Source organism: Hevea brasiliensis, chromosome 14, assembly GCF_030052815.1.
Source record: "Hevea brasiliensis isolate MT/VB/25A 57/8 chromosome 14, ASM3005281v1, whole genome shotgun sequence".
Lineage (NCBI taxonomy): Eukaryota > Viridiplantae > Streptophyta > Magnoliopsida > Malpighiales > Euphorbiaceae > Hevea > Hevea brasiliensis.
In genome coordinates this window covers 69,436,552-69,455,102 of record NC_079506.1, presented here as the reverse complement: position 1 = coordinate 69,455,102, position 18,551 = coordinate 69,436,552, and the positions used below count along the sequence as shown (strand labels likewise).

General features: G+C 31.9%; 1 protein-coding gene and 1 non-coding gene across 3 annotated transcripts; one reads left to right on the top strand and one right to left on the bottom strand.

Annotated features, from left to right (window-relative positions):
* The first annotated feature begins 274 nt into the window (after positions 1-274).
* Positions 275-1,021, top strand: LOC110671447 (mitotic-spindle organizing protein 1A). 2 transcript variants are annotated; one of them, XM_058135789.1, is made up of 2 exons: positions 275-430; positions 568-1,021. In XM_058135789.1, exon 2 carries the CDS (start codon positions 585-587, stop codon positions 804-806), a length of 222 nt encoding a protein of 73 aa, XP_057991772.1. In that variant the 5' UTR covers positions 275-430; positions 568-584; the 3' UTR covers positions 807-1,021. The 2 variants fall into 2 exon arrangements, with proteins under 2 accessions (XP_057991772.1, XP_021689612.1); XM_021833920.2 differs by having other exon boundaries at positions 276-430; positions 535-1,021.
* Positions 1,022-6,417: 5,396 nt separating this feature from the next.
* LOC131173656 (small nucleolar RNA R71) lies at positions 6,418-6,524 on the bottom strand. Its single transcript, XR_009143969.1, has one exon. It is a non-coding gene; the product is annotated as a small nucleolar RNA R71 (small nucleolar RNA).
* Positions 6,525-18,551: the final 12,027 nt, after the last annotated feature.

Sequence of the window (18,551 nt, the reverse complement as noted above, 5' to 3'; positions counted from 1 at the left end):
CACACACACACACACGTTAATAAAAAATTATTTACAAATTAAAAAAGTTTATTAAATTTCTTGTATTTAAAATATAAGAATTTTAATAATTATGCTTTAAAAATTATCATGTGATATATATATATAAAATAATATATTAATTAATTTAATTATTTATTATCATATGAAATAAAATATAATTAAATAAAAATTCTACCATTAACAAAGTTTTATTATATATATATTAAAATAAAATAAAAAATAATTCAAATACTAATTATAAAATATTTTCTTGAAACATTTTTGACGTAAAGTTTAATCCGAACGATATTAAAAATAAGCTAAAAAAAAAAGTTGGGATGACAAGTTGAACTTTGTCGCGTAGAGTAAACCCTAACGTCCTCAGAAGTATCCAGCTGCAAATTTTGTCGCTTAGAAATCACAGTCAACGGTCAGTGCATCCTCCATTGCAGATCGAAGCCCTAAATCTTTTTTTTTTTTTTTTTTTAATTTACACTTGGAAAGTTTGACCTAAATTAATTTGATTTTGTGAAGTATTGGAGTTAAGCAAAAGCTTATTCTTATCAGACTGGAAAGATTTTGGGATGGATCCAGAGGCTGCAAAGACCGCACGAGAATCTCTGGATTTGGCATTTCACATGTCAAACATTCTGGACACTGGGCTCGATCGACACATGCTTTCAGTACTCATTGCCCTGTGTGACTTGGGCTTAAATCCTGAGGCTTTGGCTGCTGTCGTGAAAGAACTCGGAAGAGAAGACTCTTGCTCTCCACCAACCCCTACTGCTCCTTCATCTGCCCCTTAAACAGGTTTCTGGCATTAACCAACATCAGCCTTTTCTCTTCTTTCCTTGTCCATAGTTGTGTATGCTGAGAATCTGTGATTGGTATCTTGGTGTTTTGAAGATGTAATTGGAATTGTACTGTAGATTTATCATTATAATTACAGTTAAATTGTTGTGTTTTTAATGTACTGGAATTGAAAATCAATGCAAGTGTGAAGATGATGTTTCTACACCAAGTTGGATTCATTAGCAACTAGTTAATGTTATTTTGCAGTCAATTGCAATGGAAATCACATTTTATTTTATTTTTTTTCTGAAAGGGGGTGAATTCCTTTCCTTTTGTATTGTTCTTGTTTAGAGGAAGTGAAAATTTTGCTGAAAATCATACGTGCTGTTTATTTTTTTCTCTACGAACTCTGCTTCCCTGGCATATCTGGTGTTCTTCTTGGTTCACTGTTATCTTTTTTTTAATTTATCAAAAAAATCTGCCTTATTTATATGCTTGAGCTTGGCGAATTAGTGGTTACAAGTAGAACTAGTATTCTATGCATCTTAATGTTACTGGCACATCTGTTGGAATTTTGGAGTCCAGAAGTTGAAAAATCAATTGTCACTTTTTTGAACTGCTCTCGGGCTATGCCATTGCATGTTAGTGAAAGGACTTAGTACTTGTGAAGACTTAGGAAATAAAAACAAGTTTCTGGTTGATATGGGCAGTCAGTTTGAATCTTTTTGTACTGAATTGAGACTTGAAGCTATCCTTAACATGAATGAGTTCATCTCTAGCACACTCCATCTGAAGTTAATTTGTTCGTAACATAAATTATTAAAAACTTACCACTCTTGAATTAGTTACGTTAGTTGATGTTCATATACTAGGCATAGTATTTATCTGCATTGGAGAGTCCTTTGTTTGTTTTGGAAATTCCACCCAAGTGAGTGGTATTCTATTGTTATCAACATTAAGAGGTATGACATTCTCTGCTTTGAAAGGTATAATATCTTGTTCTTAGTGATCCTCATTTGAAATTATGGTGAGTTTTTAAATGAATTCTGATGGCAAATTTGAGATGACATGTTTATTCTACAAAGAAGGTACTACCCTCAGCGGTTATTTAGTATCTTGAATGCTGAAAATATTGATCTGAATTGACTACCTATGAATTTTCTCAGCGAAAAATTTATCTTCTAGCTGTTTCTCAGTTTCTTTCCCTTTAAAAATGCATTAACTGCACAACAAAACTTGGCTGTGAAAAGGGAGTTTCATTAGATGCAAGCTAATTGTGGAGGAAGATGAGATTCTATATACTTGTATTATGTCCACTCTGCAACTTAGAGAACAATGATCGATTAGTCTTAGGGTTTATGTTTTCTTGCTGAAATTCTCATTAAAATTTAACTAAACCTATTCTCCTTGGAATTTGGATAGTTTTGTTGACTGTTGATTGCCAACTCCTTTGCTAATCCATCCTCTAGCGTCCTTGTTCCAGTCAGCGGAATGGCTGAATTTTGGTCTTCAGAGCAGAAACTTTAAGATGTTACTGTCATATGATGATCAGTGGCTGAGAGAAGGGGGACAAGGGGGAGTCTTGGTAGTCCCAAACGCTTGTAAAAAGTCTTAAATAGGTGTATAGAAGTGGAGGAAGGAGGGACAATGAGTAGCCATGACCCTCCAAACACTTGTAAAAAATCTTAAATAAATATAATAATACTCCTTTAAATTTTCTATGAACCTTTAATAGTTTATGATTTATTTATTATGATTTAAGTTGAAGCATTAAAATTACTTGGTTTTCATTAAATAAGTACAAAAATTACATTAAAAATTAATTAAGTTTTCATATTTACGAATTAAAATTAAATTGCTAGTAGTTATTTAAAAGTTAAATACAAGCTAATCTAATAAATCTCTATTACACCATTCCAAATTAAATCAGATATCTTAATTTAAAATTTCGCTCTCCCTCTACTCCTATAGATACAATATAATTTTTTTTTCCTTTGTCTCCTTCTCTAGTTTATCACTTCTCTCTTATTTAGCTCCTCTCCTTCATGTTATTCAAACTAAAAAGTCACCTTAAAATTTTACAAACTAGTGGTCTTAAATCTCATAAATTTTGGATTGATCAACTTAAATGTATATTTATCTCTGTATTAACATGTGTTATTAAGTTGTTATTTACTTATTTTGTTGTTTTACTAATCTCTAATTTTCATGTCTCTTTAATTTGCGTAAAGGGTGATTGTTACCTTTTTTTTTTTTTTTTTTTTTTTTTTTTTTTTAATCTTATGCTCTTATGCTGTTGTGCTTTACAATCTGTGTACTTTATGCTCTCTCGCTATATATGTGTGTGTGAATGTTTTGTTGATGTATCGGTGTTGGTTTACCTAACAAAAATTTTCTGGTTTCGTCTGTGATGATTGGAATATTTTATAAGATGCTAGTGTATGCCACTCCTTTACTTGTAAGTCAATGTCCAAATGTTAGATTTGACAACAGACTTGGCCACATCTGGTTCAAATCGTGAATCAGATCGGGACTGACCTGGGTCAAACTTGGGATCGGATCAAATCAATGGTCCCAATCCTTGAACCAGAACTGGTCTTAGGGGGCCGGTTTCCCCCTCATTGAACTAGAACTGGCCGGTTCAAATCGGCATTTAAGCTCAATTTGTAAGTGCTAAAATTTTATTTTTTATTTTTACATTTTCTTAGATTACACAGATGATTTTGAGCATCTTTACTTCTTGGACAATTCTTAAATAAGGTACATAATAATTTCTATGAATTTTTTAATTTAATTAGCATATTTAGATTTTTAGGTTCGATTTGAAATTTTTAAAATTATATTTTTATAAACATTTTTTCTAGATTATACAGATGTTTTTCAATATCTTCAATTCTCAAAGCATTCTCAAATAAGATAGATAAATAATTTCTGAGAATTTTTTAAAGTTAATTGGTATTTTTTAGATTTTTAGGTTCGATTTGAATTTTTTAAAATTCTATTTTTTTTTTAAACGCCTTTCCTACATTAGGTAGATGATATTGATCATCTTATTAAGGTATACAATAATTGCACAGAATTTTTTAAGTTGATTTGCATATTTTAGATTTTTAGTTTTATTAAAGTTTTAATGAATTCAAAAGTATACTCTTAGATGCTTAAGGTGTAGAAGTATCTAAAAGAAATAAAAATAATGAATAAACATGAGTTTGTAATTAAGATTTTTTTTTTCCTAAAATAAATAAAAATAATAAATAAACATAACTATAAATAAATATTAAATAAAAATAAATTTGTAAATAATAAATATCATGGAAAAATTATACATTAATTAAGTTTTATTTTCGTAAGAATGTAAAATTAGTTAGATGCTATTATATTATCTCAAATTTATACTAAGAAGAAAAAACTACATAGTTTTATTAATGTTTAGAGTTATAATAATAAGAAGAAAGAGTTTTATCTCACTGATTACAATTAATGTTGATTAAAGTTTATACCATGACTTGAGCTGGAATTGAAACTGAGACTGAATCAGTTTGGAGCCCAACCAAAATTGGAATCGTCAAAAACTGAAATGCTTAAAACCGGATTGAAATCAGCTCGGGAACTGTAATTGAATTAGTATCAGTTTGAACCGGCTAAATTTGGATTGATTCTGATTCAAGCCTCTAAAGGTCAAGGAATCGCTGGTTTCAGCTCGAAATTTGCCCTCAGCCGAGTCTACTTGATATAGGCTTGCCAAGAATGGGAATGGCGTCAATCTGTATGTTCTTCGTGAATTTAAATTTTATTATAATTGGACTTTAATTTGAATTCTAATTACGTAATTTAAATTATTTGCACTCTTGATCAGTGGTATGCATTATTTAGTTATAACTGAATAATCAAGACGAACTAATGAAATTTTATTATTTTGTTAAGAGTAAATTTAATTCAATTTGATTTGATTTGATTTTCAGTTTTAGTAGTTCAATTATCTTTTATTTGGTATGAAACTAATTAAAATAACTAAATTTCTATCAATTAATTTTATTAATAATATATTAATTATTGTAATCGTTTTTTTATGATTTTACAATAATACTTCACTTATAATTACTCTTATTAATATTAAATAATATTTATTATTTCTTATAAATAAAAAATTATATATTTATATATTTGCTTAATTATAAATAATAACAGATATTTTTAGTTTTAATTAATTTTAATTTTTTTTTAATTTCAGTTTGATTAATATTCTTAAAGTCTTTTAATAATTTAGTTGGACAAAAATTCGATTTTGTTTAATTTAATTGAAAGTTCACCCTGTTCTCTCTTGACCATTTGCATTACGAGTGCAGTCACATTGATCATATACGATGTTATTGCCTTAATCAAACTCATTTTTGCCTATATTAGGCATAGTCTAATAAAATTATAACGTAATCTGCTTTGTTGAATGCGTGTTTTCTTCCTTATCAAAAAGGTCCGGTGGTGTTCTTACCTTTGTTTTAATCTCATCACATGCTCGAATTTTTTTTTAATTTTTTTGATATTATTGAACACTTATTTATGAGAGAGAGAAATTATATTATAAAATTATTATTTTATGTAAACATATTATATAAAATGGCAAGGCAACAAAGGTTCAACACATACAAATTCAGTTATTAAATTTTAAGAAAATAAAAACTGTTTGGTAACTATTTAGTAATTATAATTTTATAGGGTCCATTTGTGTATACATATTCTCTATTGATTTACTATTTCATGCAAGATATACCGTATAAAATGGCTGTTATATTGTATAATTACTCGTTAACTTACACTGGCATGTAAAAAACACGCTGATGTGTAGTATATTTAACCAAAAAAGAAAAAATTTCTACACTTTCACATGATGATGAAATCGTTCCTTCATTATCATATGCTTGGTCCTCTCCCTTGTTTTTTCTTCTTCCTTGGTATTGTCTCTACTTTATATCACCATCTGCATTTCACCTTACCATCAAAGTAATCTCCATATGCAATTCATTGTCTACTTCACCACAAATCTCACTTCATAGACAAGACAAAAATTACCATTTTTCGTCACCACCCAACCTATGGGCCGGAACGGCACTTGGACCTGGGCCAGCCTAAAACCCCCCAAACCCGTAGTAAGCCTAACTATTCCTCATCCCAATCCTAAGGCCCATTTGGGCCCAACTTCAAGAATTCAACCGGACAGAGTCTGGCCATAAAATGGACCATTCAACAGGGAGTTTTTGACTCGCCCGACCTGTAAACACAATATATAATAAATTGGGGAGCTCAGTTCACCCTCTTCATGCTCATAATATCATAAAATCCAATGAGAGCTCAGCTCCCTCATCATCTGGACTAATCCATTTGTTGCCTAAGTTTCATGGTCTTGTACGTGAGGATCCACATAAGCATTTAAAAGAATTTCATGTTGTGTGTCCCAGCATGAAACCTCAAGGAGTTTCAGAGGATCAAATCAAGCTTCGAGCTTTCCCTTTCTCACTGGAAGACACAGCTAAGGATTGGTTGTATTACCTTCCTTCGGGATCTATCAACTCATGGAATGGGATGAAGCAGATATTTCTGGAGAAGTATTTTCCTGCTTTCTGTGCTGCCAACATAAGAAAAGAAATTTGTGGCATCCGGCAGTACAATGTAGAGAGCTTGTATGAGTATTGGGAACAATTTAAGAAACTGTGTGCAAGCTGTCCCCATCATCAAATAAGTGAGCAGCTTTTGATTCAGTATTTCTATGAGGGACTTCTACCAATGGATCGCACTATGATAGATGCTGCTAGTGGAGGAGCTTTGGTTGACAAGACACCAGAAGAGGCAAGGAGGCTGATTGCTAACATGGCAGCAATTTCTCAGTAGTTTGGAATGAGAATGGATCACACACCTATAAAGGTTAATGAGGTAAGTACATCTAACCTTGAGAATCAAGTTTCTGATTTAACTTCTTTGGTGAGGCAGTTGGCTGTAGAGAACATGCAAACTATTAAGGTATGTAGAATTTGTTCGGGTTCGGGTAATGCTATTGACATGTGTCCTGCATTATAAGAGGATGAATCAATGCAACATGCTAATGCAGTAGAACATTATGGACAGCCACAATGCAGGTATGATCCCTTTTCTAATACTTATAATCCAGGATGGTGAGATCATCCCAAGTTGAGTTATGGGAATCAACTGGTGCAAAACCGATACCAGTAGCAAAGACCACAAGTGAATCAACCAACTCCACCTCCACCTCCTTCAAATCAAGGTATGTCACTTAATGAAATTGTTAAGGCTTTGGCTAACAATACACAATAGTTTCAACAGGAGACCAAAAATAGCATTCAAAACATAGAGAGGCAGATTGGTCAGTTAGCCTCATCTGTGAGTAAGCTGGAAGCTTAAGGTTCTGGAAAGCTTCCATCACAAACAGTCATGAACCCCAGAGAAAATGCGAGTGCTATACTGTTGCGGAGTGGGAAATAAGTTGATAACCAGACTCTACATGAGCCAATGAAAAAGAAAAAGTAAGGAGCAAAAGAGCCAAAAGCGTCTGAAGTTCCTGAAGTTAAGGTAAATACTAAACCTAAATTGAATAAGGTTAATAATTCTGTTCTTCCTCCATTCCCATGCAGGTTGGCTAAGACTAAGAAAGAAGAACAAGAGAAAGAAATTTTGGAGACTTTCAGAAATGTGGAGGTGAATATACCTTTACTTGATGCGATCAAACAAGTTCTCAAGTATGCTAAATTCCTTAAGAAACTATGCACTACAAAGCGCAAGTTGAGGAATAATGAGAAGATCAGTGTGGGGGAAAATGTGTCAGCATTAATTCAGTAAAAATTACCCCCTAAGTGTAAGGATCTAGGTTCGTTTTCTATTCCCTACAGAATAGGTGATTCTAAATTTGAACGTGCAATGGCAGATTTATGAGCATCTATCAATGTTATGTCAAATTCAGTTTTTCAAACTTTAAATTTGGGTCCTTTGAAAGAAACTAGTGTCATTATTCAGTTAGCTGATCGTTCTAATGTTTACCCATTGGGAGTATTTGAGGATGTGTTGGGGCAGGTTGGAAAATTCATTTTTCCTGCAAATTTTTAAATTCTGGATATGGAGGACAATGTTCCCACATCAAAGTCAGCTTTGATTTTGTTTGGAAGACCTTTCCTAAAAACTGCCAAGACAAAAATTGATGTGAATGATGGTACCTTAACTATGAAGTTTGATGGAGAGACTGTCAAATTTAATATCTTTGGTGCCATGAAGTATCCTACTGATGACCATTCTATTTTTTTTCTATTGATGTTATTGATTCATTTGTGTAGGATGTTTTTGAGTTAAGCATGGAGTATGAGTTAGAAGTGGTGATTAGTCAAGGAATTCAAGAAATTAGTACCAATCCACCATTAAGTGTAGAGGTTCAAGATGCAGTAATGGCATTGCAGTCATTACCTCCTATTCCAAAAAGGTATGGAGTATCAAAGATTGACTTACCTGTATCTCACACAAAATTATTACCTTATGTGGTGCAGGCACCAGTTCTTGAACTCAAGCCTTTACCTAAGCATTTGAAGTATGTTTACTTGGGAGACAATGAGACACTTCCAGTTATCATCTCAAGTAATTTAACAAAGATTCAAGAAGACAGATTGATTAGAGTTCTTAGAATACACAAGGAAGCAATTGGATGGACAATAGCTAACATCAAAGGTATAAGTCCATCAGTGTGCATGCACAGGATTTTACTGGAGGATGAGGCTAAACCAAGTAGAGAAGCTCAAAGGAGATTGAACCCACAGATGATGGAGGTTGTGAAGAAGGAGATTTTAAAGCTACTGGATGCAGGAGTTATTTACCCAATTTTAGACAGCAAATGGGTAAGTCCAGTCCATGTAGTGCCAAAAAAATCAGGAGTCACTGTGGTAGCAAATCAAGATAATGAACTTGTTCCAACAAGGATTCAGAGTGGATGCCGAATGTGCATAGACTACCGCAAGCTGAATTCAACAAGGAAGGACCACTTACCACTACCATTCATTGATCAGATGCTTGAGGAGTTAGTAGGTAAGTCTTATTTTTGTTTTCTCGATGGCTTTTTTGGATATAATCAAATTGTGATTGCACCGGAGGATCAAGAGAGGACTACCTTCACTTGCCATTTTGGAACTTCGGCTTTTAGAAGGATGCCCTTCGGGCTTTGTAATGCACCTGCCAAATTTCAGAGATGCATGATGAGCATATTTTCATATTACATTGATACTTGCATTAAGGTGTTCATGGATGATTTTACTGTGTATGGTGATTCATTTGATGCATGTTTACATCATCTGACTTCTGTTCTTGAGAGAGCATTGAGAAAAATCTTGTTTTGAATTATGAGAAGTGCCATTTTATGATAGAACAGGGGATTATTTTGGGTCATGTTGTCTCTAATAGGGATATTTAGGTGGATAAATCTAAAATTGATTTAATTGTGAACTTACCCTACCCCACAACTGTGAGGGAAGTACGCTCTTTTCTTGGTCATGCAGGTGTCTATCGTAGGTTCATTAAGGATTTCTCTAAGATAGCATTGCCTTTGTCTAGACTCTTACAAAAAGATGTTCCTTTTGAGTTCAGTGAAGAGTGCAAGGAGGCTTTTGACAAATTGAAATCTGCATTGACATCATCCCCTATTATCCAGGCTCCTGATTGGACTATACTGTTTGAAATTTTATGTGACGCGAGTAATTATGCAGTGGGAGCAGTTTTAGGGCAGCGTGTTGGAAAGCTCTTTCATGTGATTTATTATGCATCCAGAACACTCCATTGAGCTCAGCGCAATTATTCTACAACCGAAAAAGAGTTTTTGGCTATAGTTTTTGTTGTAGATAAATTTCGGTCATATTTGCTTAGTTCTAAAATAATTATCTTATCTAATCATGCAGTGTTAAAGTATCTCTTGGTAAAGAAAGAAGCAAAACCAAGGTTGATTAGATGGATCCTTATGCTGCAAGAATTTGATCTTCAAATCAAGGATAAAAAAGGAGCTAAGAACCTGGTAGCAGATCATTTGAGCAGGTTAATGACACAAGAAGATTCGCTTCCTTTGCAGGAACTTTTTCCTGATGAGCAGTTATTTAAATTGCAAGGTATGATCCCTTGGTATGCTGATTTGGTGAATTATTTGGTTACTAAGGTTGTGCCTTTTGATTTGAGTAGAGTTAAGAAAGAGAAATTGAAAAGTGAGGCTAATTATTATGTGTGGGATGACCCGTATTTTTGGAAATTTTGTTCAGATCAAATTATTAGGAGATGTGTTCCTGATAATGAGATTCAATCTATTCTTGCTTTTTGTCATGCCTATGCATGTGAAGGTTATTTTGGACCCAAGAGAACAGGTAGAAAAATATTAGATTGTGGTTTTCACTGGCCCACTATATTTTGTGATTCGTTTTTTATTTGTAAAAATTGCGAACAATGTCAAAGAACAGGAAGTTTAACCCGTAGGAATGAGATGATTCAGAATCCAATACTTGTTTGTGAGATTTTTGATGTGTGGGGTATTGATTTTATGGGTCCATTTCCTTCTTCTTTTGGCTTTGTTTATATATTCCTTGCTGTTGATTATGTTTCGAAATGGGTGGAAGCCAAAGCCACCAAGACTGATGATTCTAAAGCTGTCGTAGGTTTTATCAAGTCAAAAATTTTTAGTAGGTTTGGAGTTCCTAGATCTTTAATCAGTGACTGGGGCGCACATTTTTATAATAGAACTGTTGAGGCATTATTGAGGATATATGGTGTTTTCCATAGAGTATCTACAGCTTATCATTCTCAAACAAGTGGGCAAACAGAGGTGTCTAATAGAGAGATCAAGTCTATTTTGGAAAAAACAGTGAAGCCAAATAGAAAAGATTGGCGCCTTAAACTTGATAATGCTTTGTGGGCTTATAGGACTGCTTATAAGACACCCATAGGTATGTCCCCTTACAGATTGGTATTTGGTAAGTTGTGTCACCTTTCTATTGAGTTAGAACATAAGGCTTATTGGGCTGTTAGACATTGTAATTTGGATTTGGATACTGCTGGTGTGGAAAGAAAATTACAATTACAGGAATTAGAGGAAATTCGACTTGAGGCTTATGAGAACTCTAAGATCTATAAAGAAAAGACCAAGGCATTCCATGACAAACTAATTCTAAGGAAGCAGTTTGTGATTGGACAAAAAATTTTATTGTATAATTCCATATTGAAGCTGATGCCTAGTAAGTTGCGTTCTCGTTGGATTCGACCATTTGTTGTTACTAATGTGTTTCCTTATGGTGCAGTTAAAATTCAAAGTTTAGGAATTAGTAAGGTGTTCAAGGTCAACGGTCATAAACTCAAGCCATTTTATGAAGGGTTTCAGAAGCATAGAGTGGAGGAGCTCAAATTGAGTAACCCAATTTATGAGGATTAAGGAGCTTTGCCATATCGAGCTAACGACGATAAACAAAAGCGCTTCTTGGGAGGCAACCCATGGGTGACTTGTTAGCCACAATCAGATTTGTTTTCTTTCTTTTATCTTATTTTTTTTCTAGCATTTTTTTCCATTTCTTTTGCATTTGGGCTTTACATTTAGGACAATGTTGGAGGAGAAATTTGTTGCTGCAATCTTTTTGAATATTAAAAAAAAATTAAAATAAATAAATAAATAAATTTATTCTTATAAGCTTGATTCATGATTCTATATTAACTCCCAGAGAGAAGTGCTTTGCCCTTCAAATGACTTTTCTATTTTAGATTGAATTTTTGAAATTTTAGGCAAGGTAATAGTAACTTTAATGATAGATTTTCCCCCTTCTCCATACCATAGAGCAATTTTTTGTCCTGCATAAATCATTTAGGCTTGATTTAATAGTGAAATGATTAGTTATGTGTCCTTTAAACTAATGTCATGCATATTTTAGAACTTTTTTTAATCTATCAGGGCACTTTATAATATGTAGATACATAAATTGGGGAAAATAAAAAGTTGAACTTGAAAATTGCTTCTCTATTTAGTTAAGCAAAGTAACCAGGAGTCTTCATGAACCCCATGTCAATTATCAAGCCAAAAGCTAGCTAGGATATGAGCAAGGTACTTTTCTGAAGGTGACGGTTAAAAAAAAAAAAAAGTAACTGTGACGAGAGAGAAGTACCAATTTTAAATAAAAAAAAAAGCCCATTTCTATCTCCCCTAAGATTTGTAAAGAGCTATAACTATTGTGCCTTGATAAATTAGCCTTGTGTTTTGGTATGTATTGATTTAAAATTTTATGAAACTTTAATTGTGTGAGCTTAATTGATTTCAAGCCTTTTGTTTTGTGTTGGAAAATTGTTGATATATTGATATGGTGTTGATGGAATTTATTATGATGGTTATTACCTTACTTGCCTCTTCTTTCAAACTTTTAATCATTTGTTAGAGAATGTTGTGATAGGATGAAGTTAAAGAACTTCTAAGTGGAGTTGATTGAGAGTTTAAGTCATGCTTGAGGACAAGCATGGAATAAGTGTGGGAGAATTTGATAAGCGCATAATTTATTAATTTTACTCCCATCATATTTAGTGTTTCTAGGGTATCTTTATGCCTAATTCAGTTGATTAAAGTATAATTATCTACTAGGCATATGTTTAGAGAGTTGTTGAAATAATTGTGTTAAATGAAGAAATTTTTAGCATTTGCATTAATCTGACTCTTTCTGTATTTTTCAGGGTTTTGGTGAAGTTCCAGAGCATAGAAGTGTGGAAGGAAGCTTGAAAAGGGCGAAGGATTGAGAAGCGTTGTTGATACAAAGTACATGGGTCATGTAAGCACAACCACAGACCCGTGTAACATTCTGCCAGAAGAAATCCAGAGACTCGAGGAAGAAACAAAGTACACAGGCTGTGTAACTTGACCCGTGTAAATCCTGGAGACCCGTGTAACCTTCTGTGCCAATACTAAATATACCCACTTAGCTCCAGTAAGTTACACAGCCCTGGGCCGTGTAGTGATACACGGGCCATGTAACCGTCGACAATCGGTTTCCTGATTATGCTCCAATTGCAGTTTTTAACAGAGAGAAAGACTCTTAAACCTAACCCTAGGCCATGTATTATAAATAAAAGAGGCAGTAGCCGACAAAAAGGAGATTCAGCAGCCTCTCGACAGAGGAGGATCAGACTTTTGTTCTCCATTCACATTCTAGATTTCTTCAATTTTCTTCTTTAATTTTCTGTAAGCCATAAACATGAGTGCCTAAGTTTTTAATTCAATTCAAGGGATTCAAGTTCTTTTGCGTGATTTGTGAGACCAGGTTCTTAATTTAATTTATGTCTTTTTAAATATCTATTGTTTTCTGATTTCATTGTCTTTGATCTATTGAATGATTTGCTAAAAAGGCCCTTTAGTTAATTGTTTGATGTGATCAATTACTAGTTCATCTTCATAATCCGTAATTGTTATATAAGATTAAACATGAGTAGCAATTAAGTTTTATTGATTATGATCCCAGTTTTCGATAATAACCTAAGGAAACAATAGGGTGAATTAAATAATTTATGCTTCATAAATTGTTGTTCAGCTTAACTACTTCTTACTCTTAAAGCAATTATTAATTTGATGAGGATTGCTTAATATCAATTCAGTTAATAATTAGAGTCAACAAGAGTGCTGGGCTCGAATTGATGAGTATAGGAAAGTTAGGGGTTTATCTTGCTATTTGGTAAATCTACGTTAAGTATTCAATAAGATATAATTGTATTTCTTTTGTCTATGATCAAATCAATGCATTGGAATGCGAATTACCTTGGATTGAAGTCTGTTTAATTTGAGATTTTCATATTTAATTTTAGTTATAAATTTCTAATTTCTTCTTTGGATTGTGAATTACGCCCCCCCCCCAACCTTTGTTTCTTTTTTCCATTACACAAGTGCACAAAATTTAGTAATTTAGTCTCTAGGGTTCGACCTGGACTTACCACTTATTGCAGAAACTATTTTATTACTGGTAATTTCAGTTAATTTAATTTCTGGTGGAATCGACAACCATTATGCGCACAAACCTCTTAACTAATCTTGACTTGGTATAATTTTTCCTCCTTCCTTGGAGGGCTCCTTTCCCACTGAAACACATAATTAGAGTGCTTCAATATCTATTCAAATTATTTCTAATAATAATTCCAATAATTGAACTTTGCATTTTAAATTCACTTATAAAGTTTCCTAAGTTGAGTGCCTTGTACTTAATGTTATGGTGTTACTATTCATATTACTAGTTAGGTAAAATGTTGACTTTTTCGCAATTAATAGGTATACCATTTTTAAACACATGGTCATACCACATTTTGGATCACAATTTTGTTGGCATTGGTTGCCAATTACAATTCAAGGCCTAGTAAGAAAATTTTCAAAATTTCAGATTTGGTTTCTTATGTTTACTGTTCCATTGGACCAATCTACAGTGGCAATTTGGCTAAACTTCCTGCATCAAAGTTGTTCCTTAATGTGTCTAGTTTTATTCCCTTTTTGAATCACTCCATTTGGAGTGCTGTAGCTCAAGTTATGCCATTTTTATTAAGGCTGGCCGGATTAGTCAAAACCCAGAAATTCTGGGCAAATTAGGTTCTGGCAGATTTGGGGAGCTAACTTTGGTTAGTAATTTGACTAGATTATGGTCCGAATTTGGGTTTGTGTTCTTCATGAAAATTGTTCTAATATATCTAAGCTTTCCAATAGTTCAAAAATTAAGTCATTTGGACCTCTCTACACCAAGTTATGACCATTTGAACATGTACTATTTATTTGGTCAATTCTGTCCAGTGACAGGGTACCTAATCCAGATTCAACCTAATTTTACACTAACTTGTGATCAGTTTTAGGGCAAGGTTTCTGCATAAAAATTGTTGCTTTGGGTCTTGGTTTTCATCTCCAATTGGCTTCACACCAATTGGAACAACAGAATTCAACTTATGACCATTTGAAGGGACAAGGGTCAAGCTGCCAGAATTTGGCCATCTCACATTCACAACTTTAATTTAATCCCAATCATTCAATTGCACTCATAAGCACACCAATTGACCAAATTAAGCATTAACAATGCTAATTGGTCATCAATTCACCAAAATCCCAATTTTCCACAAAACCCTAATCACCAAGAACCCTAACTTTTCAATAGCTTAATTCATGCAAATTTCAAGTATACTACTACATCTACTCACTCATTCAAACTTGTATACATGTTTAATACCATCAATTTCCATCAAACCCTCATCATTCTCAAGCTGGCCAAAATTCTCTAGGTCCCATACATGCATAATTTCTTGCTTTCTTATGTTAATTTCTACTTCATTCCATTTCCATAGGTATAGCTTAATTTAAATGGAGAGAAAGACTTACCTTAATGATGCTCTTCTCAATCTTCACTTCCTTTAAATTTTCTCTTAATTTATTTCTTCACTTCTCTTCTTCTAGGGTAAATTAAGAGTTTTCTATGATTTTTGGTTAGGGTTTATAGTAAGAATTCAAGTTTTTGGAAGCTTGAATTGGTTGTTAATGGAGGAATTAAGAAAATGAGAGAGAGAGAGAGGAGAGAGAGAGAGAGCAATTCGACAAGGATGAAGAATAAAGGTAAAATGATTTTTTTTTCTTTTAATTTGTCATTTTATGTTAACATTTATCCCCAATTTTCCAAATTAACATTATAATTTATTATGAGGTCATCCTTGCATTATGACAATGTCATAAATCCCTTAATTTCTTATTCCTTTTTCCTTTCCTTTACACTCCTCTTCATGTTTTTAATTATTTTTTATAATTTTAATTTCCTATATTTTAATAGACATTTAGGCCAAAAGTCACCTCTAAGAGTGAATTAACCATTTTACCCTTTACCGGTCTGATCCGTTTTTCCAATAGCATTAAATTACTTCTAGAAATCTGGTTCAATTATTTGAACTGGTTCTCTATTTTTTTCTGTGGTTTTCACAATACTATTAGCTTTACAATAATCCTTAGGCTTGGAGTGCCATGGGTCTCACACGAAATCAGGGTAGCGACTGAGTTGGCAGTCACTTTTCGGTTTGGTCACCCATCACTGTGGCCTCGGCTCATTTAACCCACTATGCTTTATTTTTCTTATTTGTATTTCACCTTCATATAATTTATATTAATTTTTATCTAAAGCTTTTCTAGATGACACATATATAGTTCTAAACTCATTGACTGTCCGGATCGACACTAATCACCAGAACAGTGAGATGTACGGCACTAATGAATATATGGGCGTTACAACTTACAATTTGGTATCAGAGTTGCTCGTGTATCCTCTTGGGCGATGGTGGGGCAAATCTTAGCGAAGACGCTGAGTCCCGAAAGGGGGGGAGAAAGGTCCCTAGGTAAATTCCACATCAACATAGCATGGAAATGGTTTTGAGTTCAAAAAGTAATGATATATAAAATAGGGGAACTAATCACTAGAGACACCTTTTGGTGGAATGGCCTGGAGAGTCGGAAGAACTCCAAGGTTAAGCGTGCTCGTTTGAGAGAAATTCTATGATGGGTGACCTCTTGGGAAGTTTTCCGTTCCACCTATGGGACAAAACCGTGAGGCTTATGACCAAAGTGGACAATTCCTTTAGTGGTTGGAGCCTGACCATTACAATTTGGTATCAGAGCCGCTCACGTGTCCTCTTGGGCGATGTTGGGGCAGGACACTGAGCTGCTCGCGTGTCCTCTTTCCCCTTCTTGCTTTTTCTATAATTTTTATAATATCTATAAGTTCTTATACATTTCTAAAACTTAGTTATGCAATTTTTATAAATTCCTTCCTTTTCTCTTTGCTTTGAGAATGAAAAGCTGAGAGTGGTAGCATCATAAAATGCAACTCTCTAATGTTCTATCCTTTCATCAATTATTATAATCATTGAAAAATTATAAATTGCACTTTTTATCTAACAAATATTAGTATTTTTTAATAAATTGTATATTTTACTAAATTAAATAATTAGAAAAATTTACTAAAAAGTCAATAAATCATAATCAATAGTTATTATAGCATATATTAGCTTTTAGGTAGGAGATTAGTTTTTAGAAAACTTGATTTAGAGTTTGAAAGTTAAAAAGTTACCACAGAAAAACTAAATTTATGTTTTAAAAGTTTAAGTGTGTATAAAGATATTTTTAAATTAATTAAAATTTTAAATAATTTATAATTATTATAACAAATAGTAACAAAAAATTTTGACTCTCTAAGAATAAAATAAATAGAAAGAGATTTTTATACCACAAAAAATTGGATTTTTTTGACTTAAAATATTTCATTTATTTTCATAATTGGTACTAAAATTAATTTTAAATATTAAATTTGATAAAATTATTGTTCATAATGGAAATTTTTAGAAATAAATTAAAAAATAGGCTACTAAAATAAAAATTTTAATAATTTAAATACATATAAAAAAAATTAAAGCTTTATATCTAATTATTTAAAATAAAAAGGAGACTAATTTAAAATAAAAAGGAGACTAATTTTAAAAAATAAATCACATCGATATCACGAAATATCGAGCACAAATACAAGTTATCTTCTTTCCATTATTAAGCTCATTGATAAACTTGACTTGTATGGCCATGAAGCATATCTTAAACACCATATAATTAATTTAGTTTTAAATTTTTAAAATAATATCATATATTAGGAATTAGATTAATTATAACAAATAAATTTTCAAAAAAAATATAATCTTATTAAATTAATAAACATTATTATTTATAAAATTGATTAAAATAATATTAACATTAATATTTTAATTTAAATAATTAAAATTTAATATTTATAAGATATAATTAAAATAATTATAATATTTTTTTATCTATAATCTATAATATATATAAATGTAAGAGAGGGAAATAATGAGATTTGAAAAATGCGCGTGATAATTTATTATTATAATAATAAATATTAGTTTTATTTTATTTTAATTCGATGAAAAAATTTAGATTAATTAATATATTTTAATAAGATGAATCCCGAGAATCCTAAGAAGAATATATATATATATATATATATATATATATATATATATATATATATATATATATATATAAACACATGCACGCACACACGAGCCACTTTCAATTCAAGCTCTCACATTAAAATAAATTAAAGAAATTAAGATAAATTAGACATAAATCTTTATCAAATCAACTTAAAAATAATATATGTAAAAATAACATTTTTATATTATAAATTAAATAACTAATTAATTGTAAATGTTTATGAAAATATTAAATTTTTTCCAAAAGTATGATTTTATTTTAAATAAATCAAAAATAAATAAAGACTTAAAATTTTAAATTGACTATAAAGTTGAAGGACGATTAGTAAAATTTAGTTATAAATTAATTTAAAAACCTATAATAGTAGGTCACAGGTATTTTAGTGATATTCAAATTGAAGTTCGAGAAATTTTATGATACAAATTGAAGTTAAGGGATGAAATTGATATGACTACCTAAATTGAGGGATTATAAGTGAAATTAACCCAATTACTACTAGCATAGTCAGTTTGTTCTATGAATTGATTGGGTGAGTTGGACATTAATTGAATCAAATAAGTAATTGACTAATGAAATTCTATTTTATTTAATTTTATTTTTGCTTTTACTTTGGTACAAAAGAGTTTAATACGCAACCACCAAAAGAAAAGTTTAATACGTGTCTTATTTAATGTTCTTGGAAACAAAATGACTTCTTATAAATTAAAAG